General features: G+C 49.1%; 2 protein-coding genes across 11 annotated transcripts in view; one reads left to right on the top strand and one right to left on the bottom strand.

Moving 5' to 3' along the window:
* Nucleotides 1–16885, top strand: part of SLX4 (SLX4 structure-specific endonuclease subunit) — a 30124-nt gene extending 13239 nt beyond the window's left edge. For 3 of the 4 annotated variants that reach the window (XM_084817902.1, XM_084817901.1, XM_084817903.1), the window contains one exon: nucleotides 12672–16885. In XM_084817902.1, the coding sequence (XP_084674028.1) occupies nucleotides 12672–13002 (331 nt within the window). In that variant the 3' untranslated portion in view covers nucleotides 13003–16885. Of the gene's footprint in view, nucleotides 1–7; nucleotides 202–12671 lie in introns of those variants that run through there. The other variant, XM_084817904.1, reaches the window with a different exon arrangement.
* CREBBP (CREB binding lysine acetyltransferase) overlaps nucleotides 15889–24981 on the bottom strand; it is a 153302-nt gene continuing 144209 nt past the window's right edge. For all 7 annotated transcript variants that reach the window (XM_084817897.1, XM_084817900.1, XM_084817898.1 and 4 more), the window contains 5 exons: nucleotides 23260–23425; nucleotides 22416–22583; nucleotides 21223–21384; nucleotides 20707–20988; nucleotides 15889–19172 (listed from right to left, as the gene is read on the bottom strand). In XM_084817897.1, the coding sequence (XP_084674023.1) occupies nucleotides 17049–19172; nucleotides 20707–20988; nucleotides 21223–21384; nucleotides 22416–22583; nucleotides 23260–23425 (2902 nt within the window). In that variant the 3' untranslated portion in view covers nucleotides 15889–17048. The remainder of the gene's footprint in view (nucleotides 19173–20706; nucleotides 20989–21222; nucleotides 21385–22415; nucleotides 22584–23259; nucleotides 23426–24981) is intronic.

Genomic DNA, 24981 nt, shown 5'->3' with positions numbered 1-24981 from the left:
TTTTCAGACATATCTGCTAGGGAGCCTGCTACTGACGGCCGCTTGTCATCCTAGGAAAGTTCAGCAGATTTGTTCCAGACTTGCTCTCCTTCGGCAGGACGGCAGCTGCTCCAGTGCCGCAGCCAAGCAAGCGGCTGTGCCTTCCTCTGCCGGGCCTGGCAGAGGCTGGCGCAGTTGCTCTCCGTGGATGCGGCAGAGGCAGGTAGGACTGGGGCCAAGAGAGAAATGCTCTGGAGCTTCCCTCAGCTCCCGTCCCCTCCTGCTGCCTCTGCTGCTGCCATCGTTGCACACCATGGCAGCTCGTTGGGGCAGTGGGAGGCTGCTCGATGATCAGGGGGCTCACGCACCCCCATGCACCCCACTTTGGAGACCACTGCTGTAGAACAGTAAGTCGTGGAACTGACCAGAGGGGAGGTGACCCTGGACTTGATCTTAACTGGCACCCTGGACCTGGTGTGAGATGTGTCGTGGAACAATTTGGAAATGGTAACCACAGTGCTGTCAAATGTAACTTATATGTAAGTGCTAAATTACCAAGGAAGTCCAACACAGTCACATTTGACTTCAAAAGAGGAAACGTCTGTAAAATGAGGAAACTAGTGAAAAGGAAGTTGAAATGGGGAGTTAAGCATGTTTGCCAATGACACCAAATTATTTAGGATGGTTAAAACAAAAAGGGATTGTGAGGAGCTCCAAAGGAACTCTTCAGACTGGAAGAACGGTCATCAAAATGATAGATGCAGTTCAGTGTAAACAAGTGTAAAATGATGCACATTGGGGCAAAAAATCCCTCAACTTCAACTTCAGGTATAAGCTGATGGGATCTGAGGTAGCAGTGACCAATCAAGAAAGCGAACTTGAGGTTGTGGTGGACAGCTCGATGAAAATGTCAACCCAGTGTGCAGCCGCTGTGAAAATAGCAAACTCCATGTTAGGCGAAATTAGGAATTGAGAATAAAACGGCCAGTGTCAAACTGCCCCTGTACAAATCTGTGGTGCGACCACACTTGGAATACTGTGTACAGTTCTGGTCACCACACCTAAAAAAAGACACTGTAGAGCTGGAAAAAGCGCAGACAAGGGCAACTAAAATGATCAAGGGGCTGGAGCAGCTCCCCTATCAAGAAAGGTTACAACAGCTGGGACCATTTAGCTTGCAAAAAGGGTAAGGGGAGACATGATAGAGGTGTACAGAATTATGTCTGGTGTGGAGAATATGGATAGGAAGACATTTTTCTCCTCGTAATACTGGAAATGAAGCTAATTGGTGGGAGATTCAGGATAGCTAGAAGGCAGGACTTCGTCACACAGTGCATAGTTAAACTATGGAATTTGCTACCACAAGACATAGTGATGGCCGCCAATTTGGATGGCTTTAAAAGGGGATTGGACAAACTCCTGGAGAAGTCTATCACTGGCTACTAGTCCTGAGGGCTCTATGCTCCCTCCGGTATCAGAGGCAGTATGGCTGTGTACACCACTTGCTGGGGAACGTGGGCAGGAAGGTGCTGTTGCACTCCTGCCTTGCCGGTGGGTCTCTTGTAGGCAGCTGGCTGGCCACTGTGTGTACCGAATGCTGGACTAGATGGACCCCTGGTCTGATCCAGCAGGTTACTTAAAACCACAAAAATAGCTCAATTAGAATTCATACCGCAGGTCGGGAAAGATAGTGCCAAGTCCAAGAGGTCACCAGCATGGTTAATGAGCAGTGTCAAGGAAGATATTAGAGGAAAAAAGCCCCAAAGAAAGGCAAACAGACAATTTTGTCATTCAGTTGTGTCTGACTCTTGGTGACCCCATGGACCACAGCACGCCAGGCCTCCCTGTCCTGCGCTCTCTCCCGGAGCGTGCTCAAGTCCATATTCTTTGCGTCCGTGATGCTATCTAGCCATCTCATCCTCTGCCGTCCCCTTCTCCTTTGGCCTTCAGTCTTTCCCAGCATCAGGGAGTTTTCGCATTAGGTGGCCAGAATATTTGAGCTTCAGCTTCAGTATCTGTCCTTCCAATGAGCAGTCAGGGTTGATTTCTTTTAGGATTGACCGACTGGACCTCCTTGCAGTCCAGGGGACTCGTAAGAGTCTTCTCCAGCACCACAGTTCGAAAGCATCAATTCTTCGGCGCTCAGCCTTCCTTATAGCCCAGCTCTCACAGCCATACTGGGAAAACCATAGCTTTGATTATACGAACCTTTGTCGGCAAGGTGATGTCTCTGCTTCTTAATATGCTGTCTAGGTGTGCCATAGCTTTCCTCCCAAGCAGCAAGTGTCTTTTAATTTCATGGCTACAGTCACCGGCTGCGGTGATCTTGGAGCCCAAGAAAATAAAATCTGTCACTGCTTCCATTTCATAAAATCACAGAATAGTAGGGTTGGAAGGGGCCTATTCTTGCTATTCTTAATTATGTGCTTGGTATTACTTTTACATTTTTGTTAACTACCTTAGTGGTACCTGGGGCAAGGTGGGGTACACCTTTTTTTTTTTTTTTTTTTTGAGAAGCTCTAAATTGATACTGTGCACTTCAGCAACATCTAGCAAACAGATCATAGAATCATAGAATAGTAGGGTTGGAAGGGGCCTACAAGGCCATCGAGGCCAACCCCCTGCTCAATGCAGGAGTCCAAGTCAGAGCATCCCTGACAAATGGCTGTCCAGCCTCGTCTTGAAGGCCTCCAGTGTGGGAGAGCCCACCACCTCCCCAGGTAATTGGTTCCATTGTCATATTGCTCTTACAGTCAGGACGTTTTTCCTACTGTTCAGCCGGAATCTGGCTTCCTGTAACTTGAGCCCATTATTCCGTGTCCTGCACTCTGGGATGATCGAGAAGAGATCCTGGCCTTCCTCTCTGGGACAACCTTTCAAGTACTTGAAGAACACTATCATATCTCCCCTCAGTCTTCTCTTCTCAAGGCTAAACATGCCCAGTTCTTTCAGTCTCTCTTCATAGGGCTTTGTTTCCAGTCCCCTGATCATCTTTGTTGCCCTCCTCTGAACCCTCTCCAGTTTGCCTGCATCCTTCTTCAAGTGTGGTGCCCAGAACTGGACACAGTACTCCAGATGAGGCCTAACCAGTGCTGAGTAGAGGGGAACTACCATAACTGTGGTCACGGGCAGGGGGAGGTATGGCACTGGGGGATTAACAGGCCAGCTGAGGAGAAGAGGGGCTAGACACCTTACAGCTGTCCCCTCTTCTGGTTCTTCCCCCAACCTGATGGTTCCTGGCAGCCTTACCAGTCTGCCCTTGGGTCTGGTGGTGCTGCTGCTGAATGCCAGGTCGGCCCAAAATAAAATCTCCCTCATCCATGATTTGATTGTGGATGAGGGGGCTGACCTGGCATGTATTACTGAGACCTGGGTGGGGGAACTGGGAGGGGTCACTCTCTCCCAGCTGTGCCCTCCTGGGTACTCGGTGCAGCACCAACACCGACTTGAGGGTCGGGGAGGGGGGGTTGCCGCGGTCTATAGGAATTCAGTCTCCCTCTCCAGGCTTCCTGCTCATTTGAGCGCAGATCTTGAGTGTTTGTACCTTGTGTTGGGTACCCGGGACAGACTGGGGATTCTGTTGGTGTACCGCCCACCCCGCTGCCCATCAGACTCCCTGCCTATGCTGACGGAGGTGGTCTCGGACTTGGTGTTAAGGACCCCTAGGATGATGGTCCTGGGGGATCTCAACTTCCATGCCGAGGCCGCTGTATCCAGGGCGGCTCAGGACTTCATGGCCGCCATGACAACCATGGGGCTGTCCCAACATGTCATTGGCCCAATGCATATAAAAGGACACACGCTTGATCTGGTTTTCTCGTCTGGGCAGGAGGATGGTGATCTGAAAGTGGAGGAATTAACATCTGTCCCTTTGTCATGGTCAGATCACTTCCTGCTGAGGTTTAGACTCCTGGCGGCCTTTCCCCTCTGCAAGGGTGGGGGACCTATTAAAATGGTCCGCCCCCGGAGATTAATGGATTCTGATGGATTCCAGAGGGCTCTGGGGGATTTTCCTGCTGGTATGGCTGGTGCTTCTGTCGAAGCCCAGGTCGCTCTGTGGAATGCAGAGATGACTCGGGCGGTTGACACGATCGCGCCCAAGCGCCCTCTCCCTCTGAGCAGAGCCCGGCCAGCTCCTTGGTATACACCTGAGCTGAGGGCAATGAAGCAAGAGGGGAGACGGCTAGAACGCAGGTGGAGGAAAACTCGTGCTGAGTCTGACCAAACACAGGTAAGAGCCCACTATCGAGCCTACTCTGTGGCGGTGAGGGTGGCAAAGAGACAGTTCTTTTCCACCAGCATTGCATCTTCTCAGTGTCGTCCAGCGGAGCTTTTCCGAGTGGTTCGCGGCCTGTTACATTCTGGGCCAGGGAGAGAGACGGTGGAACCCTCGGTAGCACGCTGTGACGAGTTTGCATGGCACTTTGAGGATAAAGTCGCTCAGATTCGTCATGAATTGGACACCACCATTAATGCAGTTCCATTGGTAGAGGCGTTCAGAGTACCGTCTGGTCCAGTTTTATTGGATGAGTTTCAGTTACTGAGGCCTGAGGATGCGGACAAGGTGCTTGGCCAAGTCCGATCGACCACTTGTGTGCTTGATCCTTGTCCTTCATGGCTTATTAAATCAAACAAGGAGGGGTTGTCGGGCTGGGTCCAGGAGGTTGTAAATTCCTCCTTGAGAGAGGGAGTGGTGCCTGCCGCTTTAAAAGAGGCAGTAATTAGACCACTCCTGAAAAAGCCTAACCTGGACCCAGAGGATGTTAACAATTATAGGCCAGTAGCCAACATCCCCTTCCTGGGCAAGGTGCTTGAGTGGGTGGTTGTAGGACAGCTCTAGGCACTGTTGAATGAAACGGATTATCTAGATCCATTTCAATCGGGCTTCAGGCCTGGTTTGGAACGGAAACTGCCTTGGTCGCCCTGTGGGATGACCTCTGCCGGGAGAGGGACAGGGGGAGTGCGACCCTGTTGATTCTCCTGGACCTCTCAGCAGCTTTCAGTACCATCGACCATGGTATCCTTCTGGATAGGTTGTCTGGGTTGGGAGTAGGAGGCACTGCACTACAGTGGTTCCGCTCCTACTTGGATGGCCGATTCCAGAAGGTGGTGCTAGGGGATTATTGCTCTGTGCCATGACAATTGTGCCATGGGGTTCCACAGGGCTCTATTTTATCCCCCATGCTGTTTAACATCTACATGAAACCGCTGGGGGAGGTTATCCGGAGGTGTGGGCTGAGGTGCCATCAATATGCAGATGACACCCAGCTCTACCTCTCTTTTACATCAAAACCAGGTGAGGCAGTGACTGTTCTGAATCAGTGCCTGGGCACGGTAATGGACTGGATGAGGGCTAATAAACTGAAACTCAATCCAGACAAGACGGAGGTACTGTTAGTGGGTGGTTCGTCTGCCCGGCTAGGTGATATTCAACCTGTTCTGGAGGGGGTTGCACTCCCCCTAAAGGATCAGGTTCGTAGTTTGGGGGTGCTCTTGGATCCAGAACTGTCACTTGAGGCACAGGTGAACTCAGTGGCACGGAGCACTTTTTATCAGCTTAGGCTGGTATACCAACTACGCCCTTATCTGGACAGAGATAGCCTAGCTACAGTTATCCATGCTCTGATAACTTCTCATCTGGATTACTGCAATGCGTTATACGTGGGGCTGCCTTTGAAAATGGTCCGGAAACTTCAGCTGGTCCAAAATAGGGCAGCAAGGTTGTTAACAGGGACTGGCCTGCGAGCTCATATTATGCCAGTACTTTTCCAGCTGCACTGGCTGCCAGTCCATTTCCGGGCCCGATTCAAAGTGCTGGTGTTAACATTCAAAGCCCTTAACGGCTTGGGGGCCAGGTTACCTGAAGGATCGCCTCCTCCCATATGTGCCTGCCCGGACCTTAAGATTATCGTCAGCGGCCCTTCTCCGTGAGCCCCTGCCAAAGGAAGTGAGGCGGGTGGCTACTAGGAGGAGGGCTTTCTCTGTTGTGGCACCCCGGCTCTGGAATGAGCTCCCTAGTGAGGTTCGCCTGGCGCCTACATTGTATTCCTTTCGGCGCCAGGTGAAGACCTTTTTATTTTCCCTGGCATTTTAGCATTTTAGCTTTCTAAATTTTTATCTTTGCTGTTTTAAATTTGTATTTTAAACTCCTGCACTGCTGCTAGGTTTTATTGTGGTTGTATTGTTATATTGTGGTTTTAATGTTCTGTATATTTTAAATTGTTTTATTGTGTGTTGTTTGGATTTAATTTTTGTGAACCGCCCAGAGAGCTTCGGCTATTGGGCGGTATAGAAATTAAATAAATAAACAAACAAACAAACAAACGAGTACTTCCCGGGATTTGGAAGCTATGCTTCTATTAATGCAGCCCAAAAGAGCATTTACCTTTTTTGCAGCCACATCACATTGTTGGCTCATATTCAGCTTGTGATCGACAGCAATTCCAAGATCCTTCTCGCTTGTAGTGTGGTTGAGCCACGTATCCCCCATCTTGTAACTGTGCATTTGGTTTCTTTTTCCTAGGTGCAGAACTTGGCATTTATCCCTATTCAATGTCATTCTGTTGTTTTCTGCCCAGCTCTCCAGTCTATCCAGATCACTTTGAATTTTGTTTCTGTCTTCCAAGGTATTAGCTATCCCGCCCCATTTTGTGTCATCTGCAAATTTGATCAGCATCCCCTGCACCTCCTCCTCCAAGTCATTCATCAAAATGTTGAAGAGCACTGGGCCCAGGACTGAGCCCTGCGGTACCCCACTCGTTACCTCTCCCCAGTTTCAGAAGGTCCCATTGATAAGCACTCTTGGAGTCCAATTCTGTAGCCAACTGTGGATCCACCAGATTGTTGTTTCATCTAGCCCACTTTGAGCTAGTTTGCTCATCAGGAGATCATGGGGCACTTTGTCGAAAGCTTTGCTGAAGGTATATGATGTCTACAGCATTCCTATGTTCCACAAGGGAGGTTACTTGATAAAAAAATGAGATCGGATTCATCCTGCAGGACTTGTTCTTGACAAATCCATGTTGGCTTTGAGTAATCACGGCATTGTTTTCAAGGTGCTTCCAGATGGATTGCTTTCTTATCTGCTCCAGAATTTTCCCAGGGATTGATGTCAGACTGACTGGTCTGTAGTTCCCAGGTTCCTCCTTTTTACCCTTTTTGAAGATAGGGACAACGTTAGCCCTCCTCCAGTCATCTGGCACTTCCCCCGTCCTCCATGATTTCTCAAAGAGAATAGACAGCAGTTCTGAGAACTCTTCTGCCAGTTCCTTTATTACTCTAGGATGCAGTTCATCTGGCACTGGAGACTTGAACTCATTCAAAGTAATTAAGTGTTCCTTGACCATATGCCTGTCGATCTCAAGGTGCAATCCTGCCCCTTCAGCCTGTACTTCACCTTTGCCAGGGGGGTCATAGACCCTCTTTTGGGAGAAGACTGAGCCAAAGTAGGAATTGAGCACCTCTGCCTTTTCTTTGTCCTCTGTTATCGTTTTGCCATCCTTATTTAATAGCTGAACCACCATTTCTTTCCTCTGCCTTTTACTATGCACGTAGCTGAAGAAAGCCTTTTTGTTGCTTTTAGCATCCCTCACTAACCTCAACTCGTTCTCAGCTTTAGCCTTCCTGATGCCCTCCCTGCAATTCTGTGCTACCTGCCTGTACGCTTCCTTTGTTACTTGACCTTCTTTCCAGTTCCTGTATGTGTCCTCTTTTGTTTTCAGGTCATCCCTAAGCTTTTTGTGAAGCCACATTGGCTTCTTCTGTTGTCTTCCACCTTTTCTTCTTGTTGGAATGGTTTGTAGTTGTGCCTTGAGAATTTCCTTTTTTAAAAGCTCCCACCCATCTTGGACTCCTTTTCTTGTTGGCGTCACTTGCCTTGGGACCTTACTGATTATTGTTCTGAGTTTATTAAAATCACCTGTCCTAAAATCCAGGGTACGCATTTGACTACACTCAGCTTTTCCCTCCCTTAGAACCAAGAACTGAAGTGCAACATGGTCGCTTTCCCCCAGAGTTCTTGTAACTGCTACTTTATCCACTAAGTCATCTCTGTTGGTTAGGATCAAGTCAAGGATAGCTGATCCTCTAGTTCCTTTGTTTACTTTCTGTTGGGGGAAGTGATCTGCCACGCAAGTCAGGAATTTCCTGGAGGGGCCATGTTTTGCAGAATTTGTTTCCCAACACATATCGGGGAAATTGAAGGCCCCCATTACTACTACATCATGCTTCCTTGAAACACTGGCTATTTGCTTTTCAAAAGTTTCATCCTCGTCTTCTCCTTGATTGGGTGGCCGGTAGTAGACTCCGACCACCAGGTTCCTTTTATTCTTTGCTCCATTTATTTTGATCTAGATGCTCTCGATGGGGCTACCAAGCTCCTCCTCCCGTATTTCTGTGCAGAGATATGTATTTTTCACATTTAGTGCGACCCCACCTCCCTTTCTGTTCCTCCTGTTCTTTTTGAACAAGTTATATCCTTCAATTGCTGTATTCCAGTCATGAGAGTCATCCCACCAAGTCTCAGTTATACCTATCAAGTCATAATTTCCCTCTTGTATTAAGAGTTCAAGTTCATTCTGTTTGTTTCCCATACTCTGGGCATTAGTACATAGACATCGAAGACCATGTGCTTCATAGTCTGGCTTTCTTCCTCCATTTGTCTGAAGACTATTATTGGGTGCTATTAGAGCAGTTTTCTCCGTTGCAGGGCATGCGCCTACGTCCATTGTAACCCCCAACTTTACATCTCCCTTCCCCGTAGGATTCAGTTTAAAGCCCTCCTGATGAAGTTCTTCATGCTGTGGCCAAACACATTCTTCCCATCCTTTGTGAGGTGCAACCCGTCCCTTGCCAACAGCCCATCTTCCAGGAAGTATAGCCTGTGGTCTTTCCAAATCTCTCTCGTCGGCACAACTTGCATAGCCAGTCATTCACCCGGAGAATTTTTCGTTCCCTTTCTATCCCTCTTCTAACTACTGGAAGGATGGATGAGAAAACTATCTGGGCCCCAAAGTTCTTGAGTTTCCTTCCCAAAGCTTCAAAGTCTGACGTGATCTCTTCGTACCTCCGCTTGGCGGTATCATTTGTTCCCACATGGATGAGAAGAAAGGGATACCTGTCAGTGGGCTTTATGAGCGCAGGCAACCTTTCAGTCACGTCTCTGATCCGTCCTCCCGGGAGACAACATACCTTGCGAGTCCATGGGTCTTCGCGACATACTTGGGTCTCGATCCCACGCAGCAAGGAGTCTCGCAGTACTACTACTCTCTTCTTCCTGTTGTAGGCCTGGGTTTCATCGCCTCTGTTTGACTGACCTTCAGCCTCTTGCTCACTCTCATGCAGGTTCCCCTGTGATTCTTCCTCTGCAGGCTGTCCTCCAGTCTCATCCGCAAGTACCTGGAATCGGTTCCACAGCTCCACTGCTTCCACTGGTGCAGAGTGGCGTCTAGTTCTTCTTCCCCTAACTGTCACCCTTTTCCAAGGAGAATCCTCCGCTGCATTTTTCCTCACCTCAGCATTTCCCACTTCTGCCTCAGCTTGCTCTTGCTCTTCCAGCTTCTGGTCTTCCCTTTGCTGCTGTAGTTCCACCATTCTGTCCAAGAACGCTTCGTGTTCTCTTATTCCCCGGAGGGTCGACAGTCGCTGCTCCAGTCCACTTACATTTTCTTCCAGCAGCGTGATCAACCTGCACTTGTTGCAGGTGTAGGCCATGTTATTCTCAGGCAAGAAAACAAACATTGCACACACCTTGCAGGTCACCACCACTGGAGAGTCTTGTCCTTCCATAGCCTCTTTCCCTTTTTGTGTCTAGACTTGTGATTGTTCTAGACTAGCCTGTGCCTGCTCCTCTACTCAGTAGAGGTTAAAAGCAGAGTCCCGCTGGTGTGGAAGTGTGTGTTACAAGACAAATAAATGAAAAGAAAAAGTTAAGAAAAAATTAGGGGCCTCCCCCTTGGCCTCCCCTGCCGAACTCCCCTGGCCAACTCCTGTTTGCTCGCTCTGGTCGCTCGCTGTCTGGGAGCTTGCTTGCTTCTATAGTCCCTGGAGCAGCTTGCTCTGCTCTGCTCAGCTGGGAGGCGGGAAACAGACATTTCTTCCCCTTCTATATGGCAGGAAGTGATGGGGCCAGATGCCACGATCTTGGTTTTTTTAATGTTGAGTTTCAAACCAGCTTTTGCACTCTCCACTTTCACCCTCAACAAGAGGCTCTTTAGATCCTCTTTGCTTTCTGCCATTAGGGTGGTATTGTCTGCGGATCTGAGGTTGTTGGTGATTCTCCCGGCAATCTTAATTCTGACCTGCGATTCATCCAACCCGGCGTGTCTCGTGATGTACTCTGCATATAAGTTAAATAAGCAGGGCGACAATATGCAGCCTTGTCGTACTCCTTTCCCAATTTTGAACCAATCGGTTGTTCCATGTCTGGTTCTTACTGTTGCTTCTTGACCCTCGTACAGGTTTCTCAGGAGACAGGTAAGGTGGTCTGGTAGTCCCATCTCTGTAAGGATTTGCCAGAGTTTGTTGTGATCCACACCATCAAAGGCTTTAGCGTCGTCAGTGAAGCAGAAATAGACGTTTTTCTGGAATTCTCTTGCTTTCTCCATGATCCACCAAATGTTGGCGATTTGATCTCTAGTTCCTCTGCCTCTTTGAAACCCAGCTTGTACTTCCGGTAGTTCACATATTGCTGAAGCCTAGCTTGTAGGATTTTGAGCATAACGTTGCTGGCATGTGAAATGAGCGCAATTGTACGGTAGGTTGAACACTCCTTGGCATTGCCCTTCTTTGGAATTGGAATGTCAACTCTTTTCCAGTCTTGTGGCCACTGTTGAGTGTTGCAAATTTGTTGGCATATTGAGTGCAGCACTTTAACAGCATCATCTTTTAGGATCTTAAATAGCTCAGCTGGAATACTGTCATCTCCGCTAGCTTTGTTGTTAGCAATGGTTCTTAAGGCCCACTTGACTGCACTCTCTAGGATGTCCGGCTCAAGTTTAGTGACCGCACTGTCATGGCTATCAGGGACATTAAGATCTTTCCTGTATAGTTCTTCTGTGTATTCTTTCCACCTCTTCTTAATCTCATCTGCTTCTGTTAGGTCCCTGCCTTCTTTGTCCTTTATCATGCCCGTTTTTGCGCAAAATGTTCCCTTGAGATCTCCGATTTTCTTGAAAAGGTCTCTAGTCTTTCCCATTCTGTTGTTTTCCTCGATTTCTTTGCATTGTTCATTTAAGAAGGCCTTCTTGTCTCTCCTTGCTATTCTCTGGAACTCTGCATTCAGTTGGGTATATCTTCCCATTTCTCCCTTGCTTTTCGCTTCCCTTCTTTCCTCAGCTACTTGTAAAGCCTCATCAGACAGCCACTTGGCTTTCTTGCATTTCTTTTTCTTTGGGATGGATTTCGTTGCTGCCTCCTGAACAATGTTACGGACCTCCATCCATAGTTCCTCAGGCAGTCTGTCTATCAGGTCTAATCCCTGAAATCTATTCCTCACCTCCACTGTATATTCATAAGGGATATGATTTAGGTCATACCTGAATGGTTTAGTGGATTTCCCTACGTTCTTCAGTTTAAACCGAAATTTTGCAATAAGAAGCTCAAGACCTAAGCCACAGTCAGCTCCAGGTCTTGTTTTTACTGAAGTAAATTCGCCCATGCTTGTCCATTTTAGTTCGCTGATTCCCAAGATGTCGATGTTCAATCTTGCCATCTCATGTTTGACCATCTCCAGCTTACCTTGATTCATTGATCTGACATTCCAGGTTCCTAAACAATATTGTTCGTTACAGCATCGGACTTTCTTTTCACCACCAGACACCTCCACAGCTGAGTGTCCTTTCGGCTTTGGCCCAGCCGCTTTACTCTTTCTGGCACCACTTGGAAATTCCCTCTGTTCTTCCCCAGTAGTATATTGGACACCTTCCGACCTGAGGGGCTCATCTTCCGGCATCATCTCTTTTAGCCATGTGATATGTTCCATGGGGTTTTCTTGGCAAGAATACTGCAGTGGGTTGCCATTTCCTTCTCCAGTGGACCACATTTTGGCAGAACTCTCCGCCATGACTTGTCCGTCTTGGGTGGCCCTGCACGGCATAGCTTATGGCTGTTTAGTTCAGCACCAGGAAGCTAGCTAGGGAGGCGGTTGAACTATTGGATGACAGTGGAATTAAAGGAGTACTACAGGAGTATAAGGAGATTGTGAAGAAGCTGAATGAATTCTTTTCATTAGTCTTCACTGCGGAAGATATAGGACAGATATCTGTGCCTGAACTGATATTTTCCACAATGAAGTCTGAGGAACGGAGGCAAATAGTGGTGACAGAGACAAAGTTCTCGATGTTGACAAATTGAAAGCTAACAAATCACCAGGCCCAGATGGTATCCATCCTAGAGTTCCTAAATAACTCAGATGCAAAATGGTTTCTAGTCTTGATTCCTCGTCTGCCACTGAATATCAATCAGTGGGGAACATGAGTTGCTGGGTGCTATTCTCCCCCCTCCCCCCGCTTCTGGGCTTCCCGTTGGGGCATCTGGCTGGCCGCTGGGAACAGAATGCTGGACTAGAGGGGCCTAGATACATTCACTCTTGGGCCTGTGACTTGCGCTGCATTGTGTGTCATGAGATTTTGCAAGGGAAAGTTACGGTGTTTTCTGGCTGTCCTAAGGCTTCCTCTTTCCTCCCTTCCTCCTAGTTCTACATCAGCTGACTTTGAGAGCAGTACACTGGCAGAGGAGGAGGAGCACTTCCCAGCCTCTCAAGCTGCAACCAGCGAGGCACAGAAGCTGGTAGCCTTGCAGCTCTATCTTCATTCCAAGCCAGCTCTTTACCGCCAGATCTTGCTGTATCAGCCTATTGAGCTGGCTGTGCTGCAGGCAGATTTGAAACAAAATGGTATCAGAATTGCACTGAGCAAGCTGCTGGACTTCCTGGATGCTCTCTGCATTACTTTTACAACTGCAGAAGCCCGCCGAGAGAAGCAACACCGACGTAGGACCAAGAAAAAGGGGAGGTGGCGGTGCTGAGCCCCTTCCAGGCAGCAGTGTCTTGGTTACTTGTTCATGCAGCTGCTTCTTGTCCTTTTATTTGCTTATTTTTTTTCTTTGCTCCAGCCTGCTTCTCACCTGGGAGAGTATGTGGCCATTTAATGTTGTGACTCTCACCCTCCCCATATAGTTTCTGTGCTGGAGAAGAGCTTTGCAAGAGGTCTGATCACTCTGTTAAGCTTTGCCCTGGGAGAGAACAGACCCTTCTCCTGTAGTCAGCCCAGATGTGCACACAGTTCCCAGGAGCAGCTGGATCAGTGAGGGAAACCTGCTGATTCTTTTTCATTCTGGTTGCCTCCTAATTACAGCTGTGCCATTGCCTGTGTCTGTGTCTGTTTTCCACTGGCCAAGATTTGGGTTGATGAGGTTTGACCATGCAGAACTTCATTTTCTTAGATCTCCCACGCCACCAGTTGCTTTACTGCTGGTTTTATACAGATGAGTTTGACATGCCTATCTATATAATAAACATGTTTTGCAAGGTTGACGTGAGGCTTGAAGTGTGTGTTGAAGTAGCTGGAAACCCCTAGCTCCTTCAGGCCACAGGGCAGGGACTCAAGCACAAGGCCAGGCCTTGTGCGGGGATGGAGAATTGCTGCCCATGTCCAAGAGATGGGTACAAGAAACTCTGTTCTGTCTGCTGTGTGTTGGACATATAGAAATGGGCATGCCCACAATGATACTTTGGCATACCCATAAGCTGGCATCTCTCACATAAGCCAGAACACCGCACACACCTTGCTTGGCCAAAATCTGTTGGGCTTGGTAATGGACCATATGGCTGCTTTCTCCCTTTACTTCTTAAAAAAGCACACAATTTGCTTCCTTGTGCTCATTTAAAAGCAGTCTTACCAAGAGGAAGTCTTGGTGAAAACTTTGGGAGCTTTATAATGCAAGAATCTAGAAAGCAATCTTTATTAGTCTGCATCTCCCCCTTCTGTTCATTCTCTCGTTTAGGCTTGGTATATGCCATCCTATCCCATTTGTGAGTCTTGTTAACTCAGTAAAGCTGTTTGGCTCAATTGCCATTTCAGGGTTCTTTTTCTTAGAAACACATTGTAGATTTGGGATCATGGAACCCTTTCTAGTGCAAGACCAGGCTCTTCCTGTGGGCCCTTTCCCTCTGCGTCTTGTCTAAGCTGCCCATTGCACGGAGTAGTGGTCTGTATGCACTGTGATTTATATGTGGCAGCCATGGCAATGTAAATGCGTGTAGAGGGCAATGAAGAGGCAAGGGGTGGGAACCTCTTCCTCCAATCCCTGCTGCAGAGACTGGCTTGATAACTGATAAGGTACTTAAGCAGGGTTTCTGCAAATTACGAATTATGTCCACATGTGCTTCAAGAGGTAAGGCTTGTGTGGCAGTGTGCCTAGACAATTACTGTACATGTCTTCACACCCCCACCCCAGTAAATAAAAAGTGAGAGGGGTAGCGTTTGAGAGAAAATGAGCCAAACTCTGGAAATAATCATGAAAACCCCAATGCCAGAATACATTGAAGCCATAGGAAATTTCCAAATTGTCAAGCAGCAGGAAAGGAGCTCTTGGCCAGGCTTGGAAGAATCATAGTTTTTGTGAACCGCCCAGAGAGCTTCGGCTATTGGGCGGTATAGAAATGAAATAAATAAATAAAAAATAAATAAAATAGGAGAAAGCGATGTGAGGCTGAGGCAACACAACCCCACCACCACCATGGCTGTGCTGCTGCAGCTTGGCCAGTGCTAAATTAGACCATCACCTCTTTTCCACAGTTGTCTCACAGGCCCTGTTGGATACTTCAGAAACTGTCAAGTGCTTTATATAAACAGACAGTTTTATAAAGGAGGTAGCCAACCGCTTGTTTGTGCCCCCACCCTGCACCCATCCAACTTCAGAAGCCAAGAAAACAAGATCACTTTGAAGAGAGAAGTGCTCACCAACTTTCACTTAACCTAATAGGGTACTGAGCTACCAGGAATCATGCTTCAAGCATTTGTACCAGCTTTATTAGAAACACCAGCAGATTTCAAGTTTCTTCTTTTTGATCACAAATATAGGGTGCGTGGTGTTTTTTGCTTTTCCCTGTAAGTATACAGTGTGACACTGTGCTAGGGCTTTCCATCCTTTTAGATTTGTCTTGGGGTTTATAGACCACAACCCAGACTGGAGCTCTTGCTTGCTGAAGAACTGTTGCAGGGAAGAGGACCCAAAGCTGTATGCTGATGTTGAAGCACAGATCATCTACAGCTTGGAAAACTGAAGAGAGGCTATGGTACTGTTTTCATGGTACTGTTTTCATAGTACTGGGAAACACATCCCCCCACCATGATTCTATACTACAAAAATATTGATGGAAGCACTTATTTCACTTATGAACCCAAACAAGTCAGATGTTCTACACAGCAACAGCAGCCAGCTTATTGTACAGGAGTGGTGGAGCACTGCATCTCATTTTCTAGCCAAAAAAAATTATAATTTGGATTTAATATATGAGGCAGAACACTGTGGCCTTAACCTGCACCTTTACTAAGTAGACAAACTTACTCCCAACCTGGTGTCTTCCAGCTGTGTTGGACTACAACTCCCATCATCCCAGCCTACATGAGGAGTTCTGGTCCCAACATATCTGGAGGGCACCAGCTGAAACAAAACCAGCTGAAAGGCTGAAACAAAATTTACAAGAGATACTGTCTTGTCCAGCATCGAAGTGAAGACGGCGCACAGGAGCATGATCTCTTTGCAGTTACTGGACAGATACCCAATTTTGTCCCTGGACTTCCTACCAGAAGTGTCTACCTTGCTTTAGTCTTAGGAAAATTACTTAAAATACCTTAGTTCCTCCAATTAGTGATTCTTCTCTAAATTAATACATTTTTTAAAAGGAGCAATAGTTAATAATTTATTCCTGTTAAGAACTTCTCCAAATATTAAATTAACGGGAAACATATTGCCCTTCTGTACAAAAGGGTTTTGTAGACCAGAGATGCTGCATGGCAAGTACCATTGGCTGGGTCTATAAAATAAAACCTTTAAACATTCTTGCATGAATTTTAAAGAACAGAATACATGTTAAAAACTTCAGTAATTTATATCACTTTTAAGCAATACTTTATATACAATGGAAAAAGTCATGCATAGTCCAAATACAATGTTGAAAACGGCATTTTTCATAACAAAAAATCCAAACACTAAGTTAATACCATGTACATGAATTCAAGGACCACCCTTTTGTCTGTTGCACACAGTTTATTTAACAAGATGCTATAGAAGTAAGAAATGAGTTTGTTTTTCCCCATTCTATACAGTGATTGAATCTGGATTTTTTTCTCATATTTATAGTAATTATAGAGCTTGCATGATTTACACTATAATTGCTTTTCCTCATTTCAAGTTTCACATCAAAGAAAGAAAAGAATATGCTTCTTCCCTCTTAAAATTAGCATGGCCTAAGAAGTGATCATCCCGGGGGGGTGGGGGTGAGAAATCTAAAACCAGTTTTATCAGAGAAACAAAGCAACGATCTCTACATCTCCAACATGTGTTTGTGTGTGCAAGAGTCAGTTCCTATCTTTTCCAGGGGTAATAATACTTCAGATACCTGCAGAGTTCAGTATAGAATAGAAAAAAAACTTTCTGCCAAATGTCAGAAAGTTAGCAGGGTACATTAGAATGTTGCATTATTTCAGGAAATAGTTTCTGAATATTATTTTTCTTCTCTGTTAAATGCAAATGCTTAGTCTTGAAAGTACAAATAAAAATATGAATATAATGGACTTGTTTTCCCCTTTAAAAAAGCAAAGTCAACAGTAACAACAAAACTAAAAAAACCCCACAACAAGAACAACAACGAAAAAGAGACCAGATAGTTTAACCACACCTGGTTGGCTTTAACAAAAAAATATATATTCTTTGTTTTTAAACAGCAATTCATCCATGGGTGTAGGACGAACCAGTCCCACTTAGGGTTTCACTCAAGCTAGAGGTCTCTGTTTGCAGTACAAAATGTCCAGGAACATGAGAGAGACTAAAGCGATGCTCCCACAATGCTACAAGCCCTCCACAAACTTTTCTAGTGTGTCTCCTCCTGTAGTGTCGCCAACCAGGGATAACTCATTCGGTAACACGTTCCTGTTTGGGGGGTTGAGCTGGGGAAGCATTGCGCTCTGCTCTGGGTTGCCCAGGTGTCCCTGGTCCATGGAGCTTGCCAGAGTAACAGCAAGCCCTGGGTGGGGGGAGCCAGTCTGGGGCGAGGCATGGTGAGGAGAGGGCTGGGGCTGTATCCTGGGGGATGGGCTGGAATGTGGAGGCTGGGACTGGGGCCGGGGGGACTGGACAGGCGCTGGTGACCGCACTTGGCTGCTGAGAGAGGCGCTCATTGGCTGGCCAGGGAGGTGCGGCGGCGGGGGCTGTCCTGAGAGGAGGTGCTGCTGGGGGCTCATGGGATTGGCCTGGCCTGGAGAGCCGATCTGCTGTTTCATTTGCTGCTGCTGCTGCTGCTGCAGGATCCGCTGCTGCAGAGCTTGCTGGATGCTGGGGCTGCTGTCTGCCCCCATGCCAGGCTGCCCCATTGGGTTCAGCGGTCCCATCTGAGCCATTTGGCCCAGGGCCCCTGCCTGGATGGAGAGATGCTGCTGCTGCATCCGCTGCTGCTGCTGCATGGCTTGGGAGTAGCCGCCAGGACCTGGAGGCTGCTGGAACTGATTGTGAGCTGCCATCCCAGCACCCCCTTGCTGCTGCTGCTGCAGTAACTGCCTCCTCAGGATCTCCCTGTACTGGGGACTCATGCTGGCTATGCTGGGGCTGTGGGCCGTGTTCATGATGGCAATGGGCTGGCCCTGTGCTGGGTTCAAGCCCCCCAGTCCTGGCTGCTGTGGAGGGCCACCGGGCCGCTGCACGCCTGCCTGCATGGCGTTCATGTTCTGCAGGCCAGGCTGCGCGTGCAGCCCTGCTGGCGGCGGCGGCAGGCTGGCCTGGGGCTGCTGCAGGCCCGGCTGGTTTGCTACGTATTTGGCTGTTCTCTGCTTTATAAAAGCCGCCATGAGCTGCGGGTTGGACTTCAGAATGTTGAGCACCTGCTGCTGCTGCTGCGGGGAGCTGGGCGATTTCAAGGTCCGTAGCAACTCCTGCAAAGCATTGGGGGGGATGCTGCGGGGCGGCGGCTGGACACCTGGCATTCTTGGGCCAGCCCCGGCTGGCTGGGCTGGCATGGGCAGGACTGGTCTCGCCATCCCTGGCTGCTGGGCTGGCATGGGAGCTGGCTGCCATGGGCCCGGCTGCAGGGTGGCCATTGCCGGGCCGCTCACGGCGTTGGCCCGGGGCACGTTCATGCCAACTTGCTGCATGGGGATCACCGCTCCTACTGCGGGGCTCGCCATGCCTGCTCGGCCAGGGGGCAAGCCGTTGCTCTTGGCCCGGTAGAGCTGCTGCTGCTGCTGCTGCTGCTGCTGGGCAGCTTCGATCTCGATTTGCCGAGCAGCCTCCACGGCTCCTGGGGGAGGCTGGGCAGGCGGCGGGGGCGCAGCCACCTGGGCGGCAGGCTTGCCGGTGGAGACGGGAGGGGGCGCCGGCGTTCTCGCTGCACTGGGGAAGCCCGCAGGCGGCATGCTGACAGGGGAGGGCTGCGGCGGGGGCTGGGGGGTCTGCGGGGCGCTGGGCTGCTGCGTCGGGGTCCCAGGCGTTGCTGAGGTAGGAGAAGGCAGACTCTGCTGAGGCACATTCCGGGTGGTCATGGTTGCCATCCTGCGGCGGATCAGCTGCGCCTGCTGCAGTCGGTGCTGGATCTGCTGCTGCCGGAGCTTGTGCTTGATGTTGAGGCAGAAGGGCACCGGGCACTTGTTCTCTTGGCAGTGCTTGGCGTGGTAGCAGCACAGGGCAATCAGCTGCTTGCAGACCGGGCAGCCCCCGTTGGTCTTGCGCTTGCAGCCCTTGGTGTGCTGGACAACCCGCTTCATCTTCTGGCAGGACGGCAGCGAGCAGTTGGCGTTGCGGCACTGGCAGGCGTGCACCAAGGACTGGATGCAGCGCTGGATGCTGAGGCGGCGGGACTCCTGGGGGCTCTTGGACTGCTGCTCCCCTTGGCTGCCGCTGTCGTCGTCCAGGCCCAGCCCCCACTTCACCATCTTGTGTTCGTGGCTCTTGGTGTTGTAGCAGTTAATGCAGAGGTCGTAATCCTTGGGGCGAGGAGAGAGAGACACGTCAGATCGTAACACGTGGCCCTGCTTGTCTTGCAGGCCACCACCTACCTTCTCTGAAGGGGGGACTCTTGTTCTCAAACCCTGCCACTGCACATGCACGCCCCCCGGCCTGCGTTCAAGTAACAAGAACACAAGAGACCACAAACCGCCCTCCAATACGGAAGTAGTCGGTTCTGGGGAAAGGTCCAGACATCCACAGGCATTGCTATAGGACTTGCATGAGGAGAAATAAGATGGCTTTGTATACTGAACAATGCTGTTGATGAGAGTAATACGTTCATGAGATTATATAGAACAGCCTCCCCTAACCTGGTGCCCTCCAGATGTTTTGAATACGGTCAATGGTCGGGAATGCTGGGAGTTGCCCAAAACATCTGGAGAGCACCACCTTGGGGAAGTATGATCTAGAAAGTCTCTACCATCTCCCAATTTATTTCTTTGTTACATTTATATCCTCCGTTTTTCTGCCAAAAATGGCACTCAAGGCAGCAAAGAATAGTGAAATTCAAATAAAAGCAAATGCCAGCTTCAGTGCTGAAGGCCTGTCTAAATAAGAATGCCTTTGCCCGTTGGTGGAAGGAGGACAGAGAGGGAACCAGCCTGCCTTGCTGAACAGGGACTTCCAGAGTCTGGGGCTACTGCCGAGAAGGCCCTGTCTTGCATCCCCACCAAACAGGCCTCCGATGGTGGCGGGACTGTGGGAAGAGCCTCCCCTGAAGCCCTGACAGCCTGGGCGAGCTGGCATGGGAGCATCTGCTCCCTCAAAGAGTCTGGTTCCACGTTCTATAGGACTTTACAGGTCAGAACCAGCACTTTGAAACTTGCCTGGAAAGAGGCTGGTAGCCAGGGAGGCTGTTGTAATAAGGGCATCACGGACTCCTCGGCTACCATCTGGCTACAGCATTCTGGACCAGCCAAAGTTTCCAAACCCCTTCCAAAAGCACCCTCACACGGAACATGCTGCAGCTGTCGAAGCAGAATGCAACTCAGGCAGGTGCCATCATGGCCAGCTCTGACATTTCCAGGAAGGGGAGCAGTTGGCACACCAGCTGTAGCTGTGCAAAAACACACTCCTGGCCACCCCTGAGACTAGGGCCTCCGGGTCCAGGGCTGAATCCAGGAGGACAGCCAAACTGGGAACCTGCATCTTCAAGGGAACACAACCCCTCCAATCTTCCGATCTGCCTTTTGCCTGACCAGGAGCACGTCTGCCTTGTCTGGACTAAGCTTCCATTTGTTTGCCCTCATCCAGATCCTTCAGATGATGGCATCTTCCCGTCCATGCTCGGTGCTAGGATGGCTCTCCTCAGGCTCCAGACGAGCCACACAAATAAGCCTCCTCACAAGTTTATTCACTACTTTCAGAGGTCACTGCGCATCTGTGGGCCTCTCGCACAAACAAGCATTTCACTGCACCAAGGAACACATGAAGCCCTTGGCACAGGGTGGAGCTTCCCAGACAGCGGCAGAAGAGCCCCCGAGATGCTCCAAAGCAGCCACGAGCACTCACCTCACAGACGGTGCAATGCCACCGCGTTTCCACGTGGTGTTTGCATTCATTGCACGTGTAGACAAAACGGTCCTGCCCCTGGGTGTGCAGCTCCACCAGCATACACAAGGTGGACCACTTGGAACGGCGCAGCGAGGAGAACTCCCAGTGCTTGTCCCTGGCTAAAGTGAGGAAGGCGTCACGACCGTCCATCAGGTCGCAGCTAAGTAATGGATCCGGGTCCACAATGGGGGGCAAGGTGTTGACAACGGGACCGGCATGCAAGTGGATCACAAAAAAGACCTGCAGGAGTGTGGGCAAAGGGTCAGCTTACCACAAAGACACCTGGGCCAGCTGCCAGACACCCTTGATCCAAAGGGCATGGCCGCTAGCCTGGGAAAGCACCCTGCCATCCCTGCAGAAGAGGTGCCAAGGCTTTCTGCCCCTGGTTCCCCTTTCCCCTTCTCCTTTCTGTCTCAAGATGCCGGGGTGGGAAAGGAAGCATGAAGCAAAGGAAAGTAGGCTTCTCTCCGGTACCTCCTTATGCTTCTCCATAGTGGCGTACAGCTTCTGGGACAGGTCATTGGAGACGTTGGGCATGATGGGCTTCTTCTTATTGGCTCTGCTAATGCTGCTCTTATTCTTGTTGGTTTTCTTGTTGTTCTTTTTCTTGGCATTCTTGCTGTCACCCTGGCTCCCCTGCCAAGACAACAGAAAGCTGCTCAGCTGTTCCTCTTTCCAGGCATGCAAATCAGACACACACTGTTGCTATATACTGCAGGATTTGGGGAGGGAGAATCCATTCCTCAGAAGTACAGAAAATATAACCCACCAAACTTCTTTAAAAATGCAAACAGACTTCAGAATTCATGTAAAATGTCCCCCATTTTTATGGTTTCCCACTACACTGGTGTAGAATTTAAAGGATTATCTTTGATTACTTTTTCAAGCTAAAAGCATTGCCTCTCCCAAAATGCTTTGATTTTCCTTAAGAAAAACACACACCTAGCAGCAGGACCCCGTGCAGAGAATCTGCACTGCCTGTACGTCTAAGGTTGGATTCCCCCCCCCCCTTGCTGCAATCTTGAAGTATGAGCAAATGTGAGGCAGCCAAGGGGCAGAGGTGGGGGGCTGCATTCTCCAGCGAGTCTGCCCCTGAAGAGGTTCACCGCAGCCTCCCCAAACACAGCTCTGTTGAACATGAGCCCCCTGCAAGACCAAGCTAGAGAACATGAAATGTCTGGGCAGCTGTGAGGCCAATCCAGCCTTCCTCCCTACGGGTGTTAAGCACCCAGGGCCTCATCCTTCTTTAAAGAGCTCAAACGGAATGCCTGGGAAGAAGAGCCACTGCTCACTACCGTCGCCAGACTGGGAAAGCAAAGCAGGTAAGCCAGAGGACAACCCCTTGGCCACCTCCGTTGCCTCCCCAGGCAAGACGGTGGGAGGGGAGACAGGACAGCCGGTGCCTGGGGGAGGCCGCTTCCTTCTCTCACTCAGTGCTGTGCTCCAGAACCTCCAGGCGGTAGCCATTGTCAGAAAACCACAGGGCCAGAGAATGGATCTGGATTGTCTGGGCTGGAGAACATGAGCCTTCTCTCGCTCGCCCACCCTTGCCCCTCCATTCAAGGAGCCCACGAATAACATGAGCCTTCTCTCGCTCGCCCACCCTTGCCCCTCCATTCAAGGAGCCCACGAATAACACATTCCAAGGTGCTCAAGATGCCAGTCACCTCTGGGGCTTCGCTGGCTGCTGTGCTCTCCTCCTTTTTCCTTTCCTCCTCTTCTTGTTCCAGCTCCTTAATGCTCTCTTCCAGCACGTTGGGCCAAAAGTCACCCTCAAAATAAGGTAGTTCCTTGGCACTTGTCAGCCGATCTTCAGTTGCTTGTTTGAAGATGTCCTACAAAAGGCCACATTTCCCACACTGGACTTAGCTGGGCTAAATATGGGGATCTCCCCCCCGCCTCCCTGGAGGAGCCAAAGCACACGCTGAATGAAAGTGTTTTAGTGCGCTCCAACTCTGGCTTACCTTGGGGACATTTATAGTAGTTTTAGAGGGGGTTCTAGTTTCAATTTATCTTATTAGCACTGCATTCCTATACATGTTTACTGAGGCTTACTCTTGAGTTAATGTGTTTAGAATTGCATCCTATATGTCTGCAGCCACATTGGATGTTTCTGACAAAATTCCTTTGTGATAAGAGTCATAAAATAAAAAATAAGCACACCCTTTACATTAAAACAAACAAACAAGCCTGACAGTGCCAAATAAACTGACATGGCAGCTGCCTCAAAAACAGCTGACGTAGCAGCTGCCCATTTTAATTTCCAATATAGACAGATGCCCTCATTTTCAATCGGCATTTGTTAAACCCTTCTGAGCCCAATGTAGAAATCTAGCTATACTTTAGGTAGTAATGCTTTAATTTTGGACTGGCGAAGATCCAGAAAAAAATGGTGCTGACCTGCTTCCAGAACAGTTGCCCATTCCCCTTTCTTGGGAGAGAGACCACCCACTGCTGCTGTAACTGCTTCCACTCCAAGGGTGGCTTCTGGCACCCCTCAGCAAGGCTCACCTTGTAGTCATGAATGATTCTCTCTGCAAAGGCCTTGTCCAGCATCTTTTTGTACCACTCCTGCAGTCGTTTCGGTTTGGGAATTTTCTGATCAGGAGGGTGGCAGTGGAAGATGTAGTCATCTCCCTCACTAGGTGGGCAGGCCCAGATATGACCCGTCACGTACCTGCATGTCCCACAAAAGCAAAAGCATCCCAGTTAAAGGTTTGCTGCCAGAGGCAGAGGCAGGCCACCGGTTCGAGAACGATCCCATGGCAGCAAAGGGAGGGGTCAGCTCCTCCCTGTCTGTCACAGCCCTCTGCGCACATTTCTCCAAGATCCATCGCCCAGCGATGCCCCAAGGTAAGGTGGGTCACCATGGCCATCTCCATGCTGGAACATCTATGGGCTGGAGGGAGGGAGACAGGCGGTTTTGCAAAACGGCTTCGCAATGGCTCCCTGGTGCCTCCCCCGTCTGCAAGCGACACGAGGAGCATGAGCAGCAGCAGCCCTGCTGAGCAAGCCCTGCCTTGAACAGTTGGCTGCTTTCGGCCCAGGTTGGCTCCACAGCCCACAGAGTCAGCAGCAGAGTGGCAGGTTGCCTAGGTCAGGCACTGAAGGCAGCCTTCCCCAACATGGAGCCCCTTCAGGTGTTCTTCACCACAGTGCAGAGGCCCTCCTCCAACGGAAGTGAGGTGGGTGGCTGTGAAAGGCCACTGTCTTTTCAGTGGTGGCACCTCAGTTGGGGAAGGCCCTCCCCAGAGGGGCTCACCTGGTGCCTATTCGTGATCCTTTCCGCACCAGATGAAGACCTTATTCTCCCAGGTGTTTTAGTTCTTCAATTTTTTTTGTTTTAAATCTGTTGTTGTATTTTTAGATCTTTACACTGGTTTTTACTTTCTTTATGATGTAGTTTTAAGCTTGGTGTACTGTGGTTAGAGTGTTGGACTGTGGTGCAGTGGTTAGGGTGTTGGACTAGAACTCGGGAGATCTGGGTTCCCACTCAGCCATGAAGCTCACTGGATGACTTTGGGCCAGTCACTGACTCTCAGTCCAACCCACCTCACAGGGGTGTTGTGAGGATAAAATGGAGAGGAGGTGGCTCATGTAAGCCGCCTTGGGTTCCTTGCAAGAGGAAAAAAGGTGGGAATGTAATTAAATAAACACATTAAAACTTTTATATTGTGTTTTATTGTGTTGTAGTACTTTATAGTTTTAACTGTTGTGAACTGTTCAGAGAACTTTGGCTATTAAGTAGTATAGGAATGTAATAAATAAATTTAGCAATAAATAAATACACTCTCACCAACTCCAGCCAGCATGACCAGTGGCCAGGGATGATGGGAGGTATAGTCCAAAGCATCTGGAGGGCACCAGCTTGGGGAAGGCTTGTTAAATCTTTCCATAACTCTTGTGTCTGTAACCAGGAAGTACAGAAGACACTGACAGCTCCCTGGGCAAGCCAGCCCCGGTCTGTGGGAGACTCACATTGAGTAAATGGCACTGTTTGTTCAACTGGCTGTTTTTATTGGGTTTATTTATTTTATTTACCTACCTGTTTTTTATGGTTTGATTGTTGTTTTGTATTTTAGTGTTAGCCACCTTGTGTACCATTTGGTGGAAAGGTGGGATGCAAACATAAATAATAAATAAATCCAATTTGTCAGCTTCCTTTAATACACTAGGAGCTGCCTTGAGAATTTGAGGCTGGTAGTCAGGGTGTAAATATTGCAGATATAAAAT

The sequence above is a fragment of the Heloderma suspectum genome, chromosome 12, assembly GCF_057233095.1.
Source record: "Heloderma suspectum isolate Gila_16-S chromosome 12, 16-S_ref, whole genome shotgun sequence".
In the NCBI taxonomy this organism is placed as follows: domain Eukaryota; kingdom Metazoa; phylum Chordata; class Lepidosauria; order Squamata; family Helodermatidae; genus Heloderma; species Heloderma suspectum.
The sequence above is the reverse complement of the archived record's forward strand: the minus strand, read 5'-3'. Positions and strand labels throughout refer to the sequence as shown.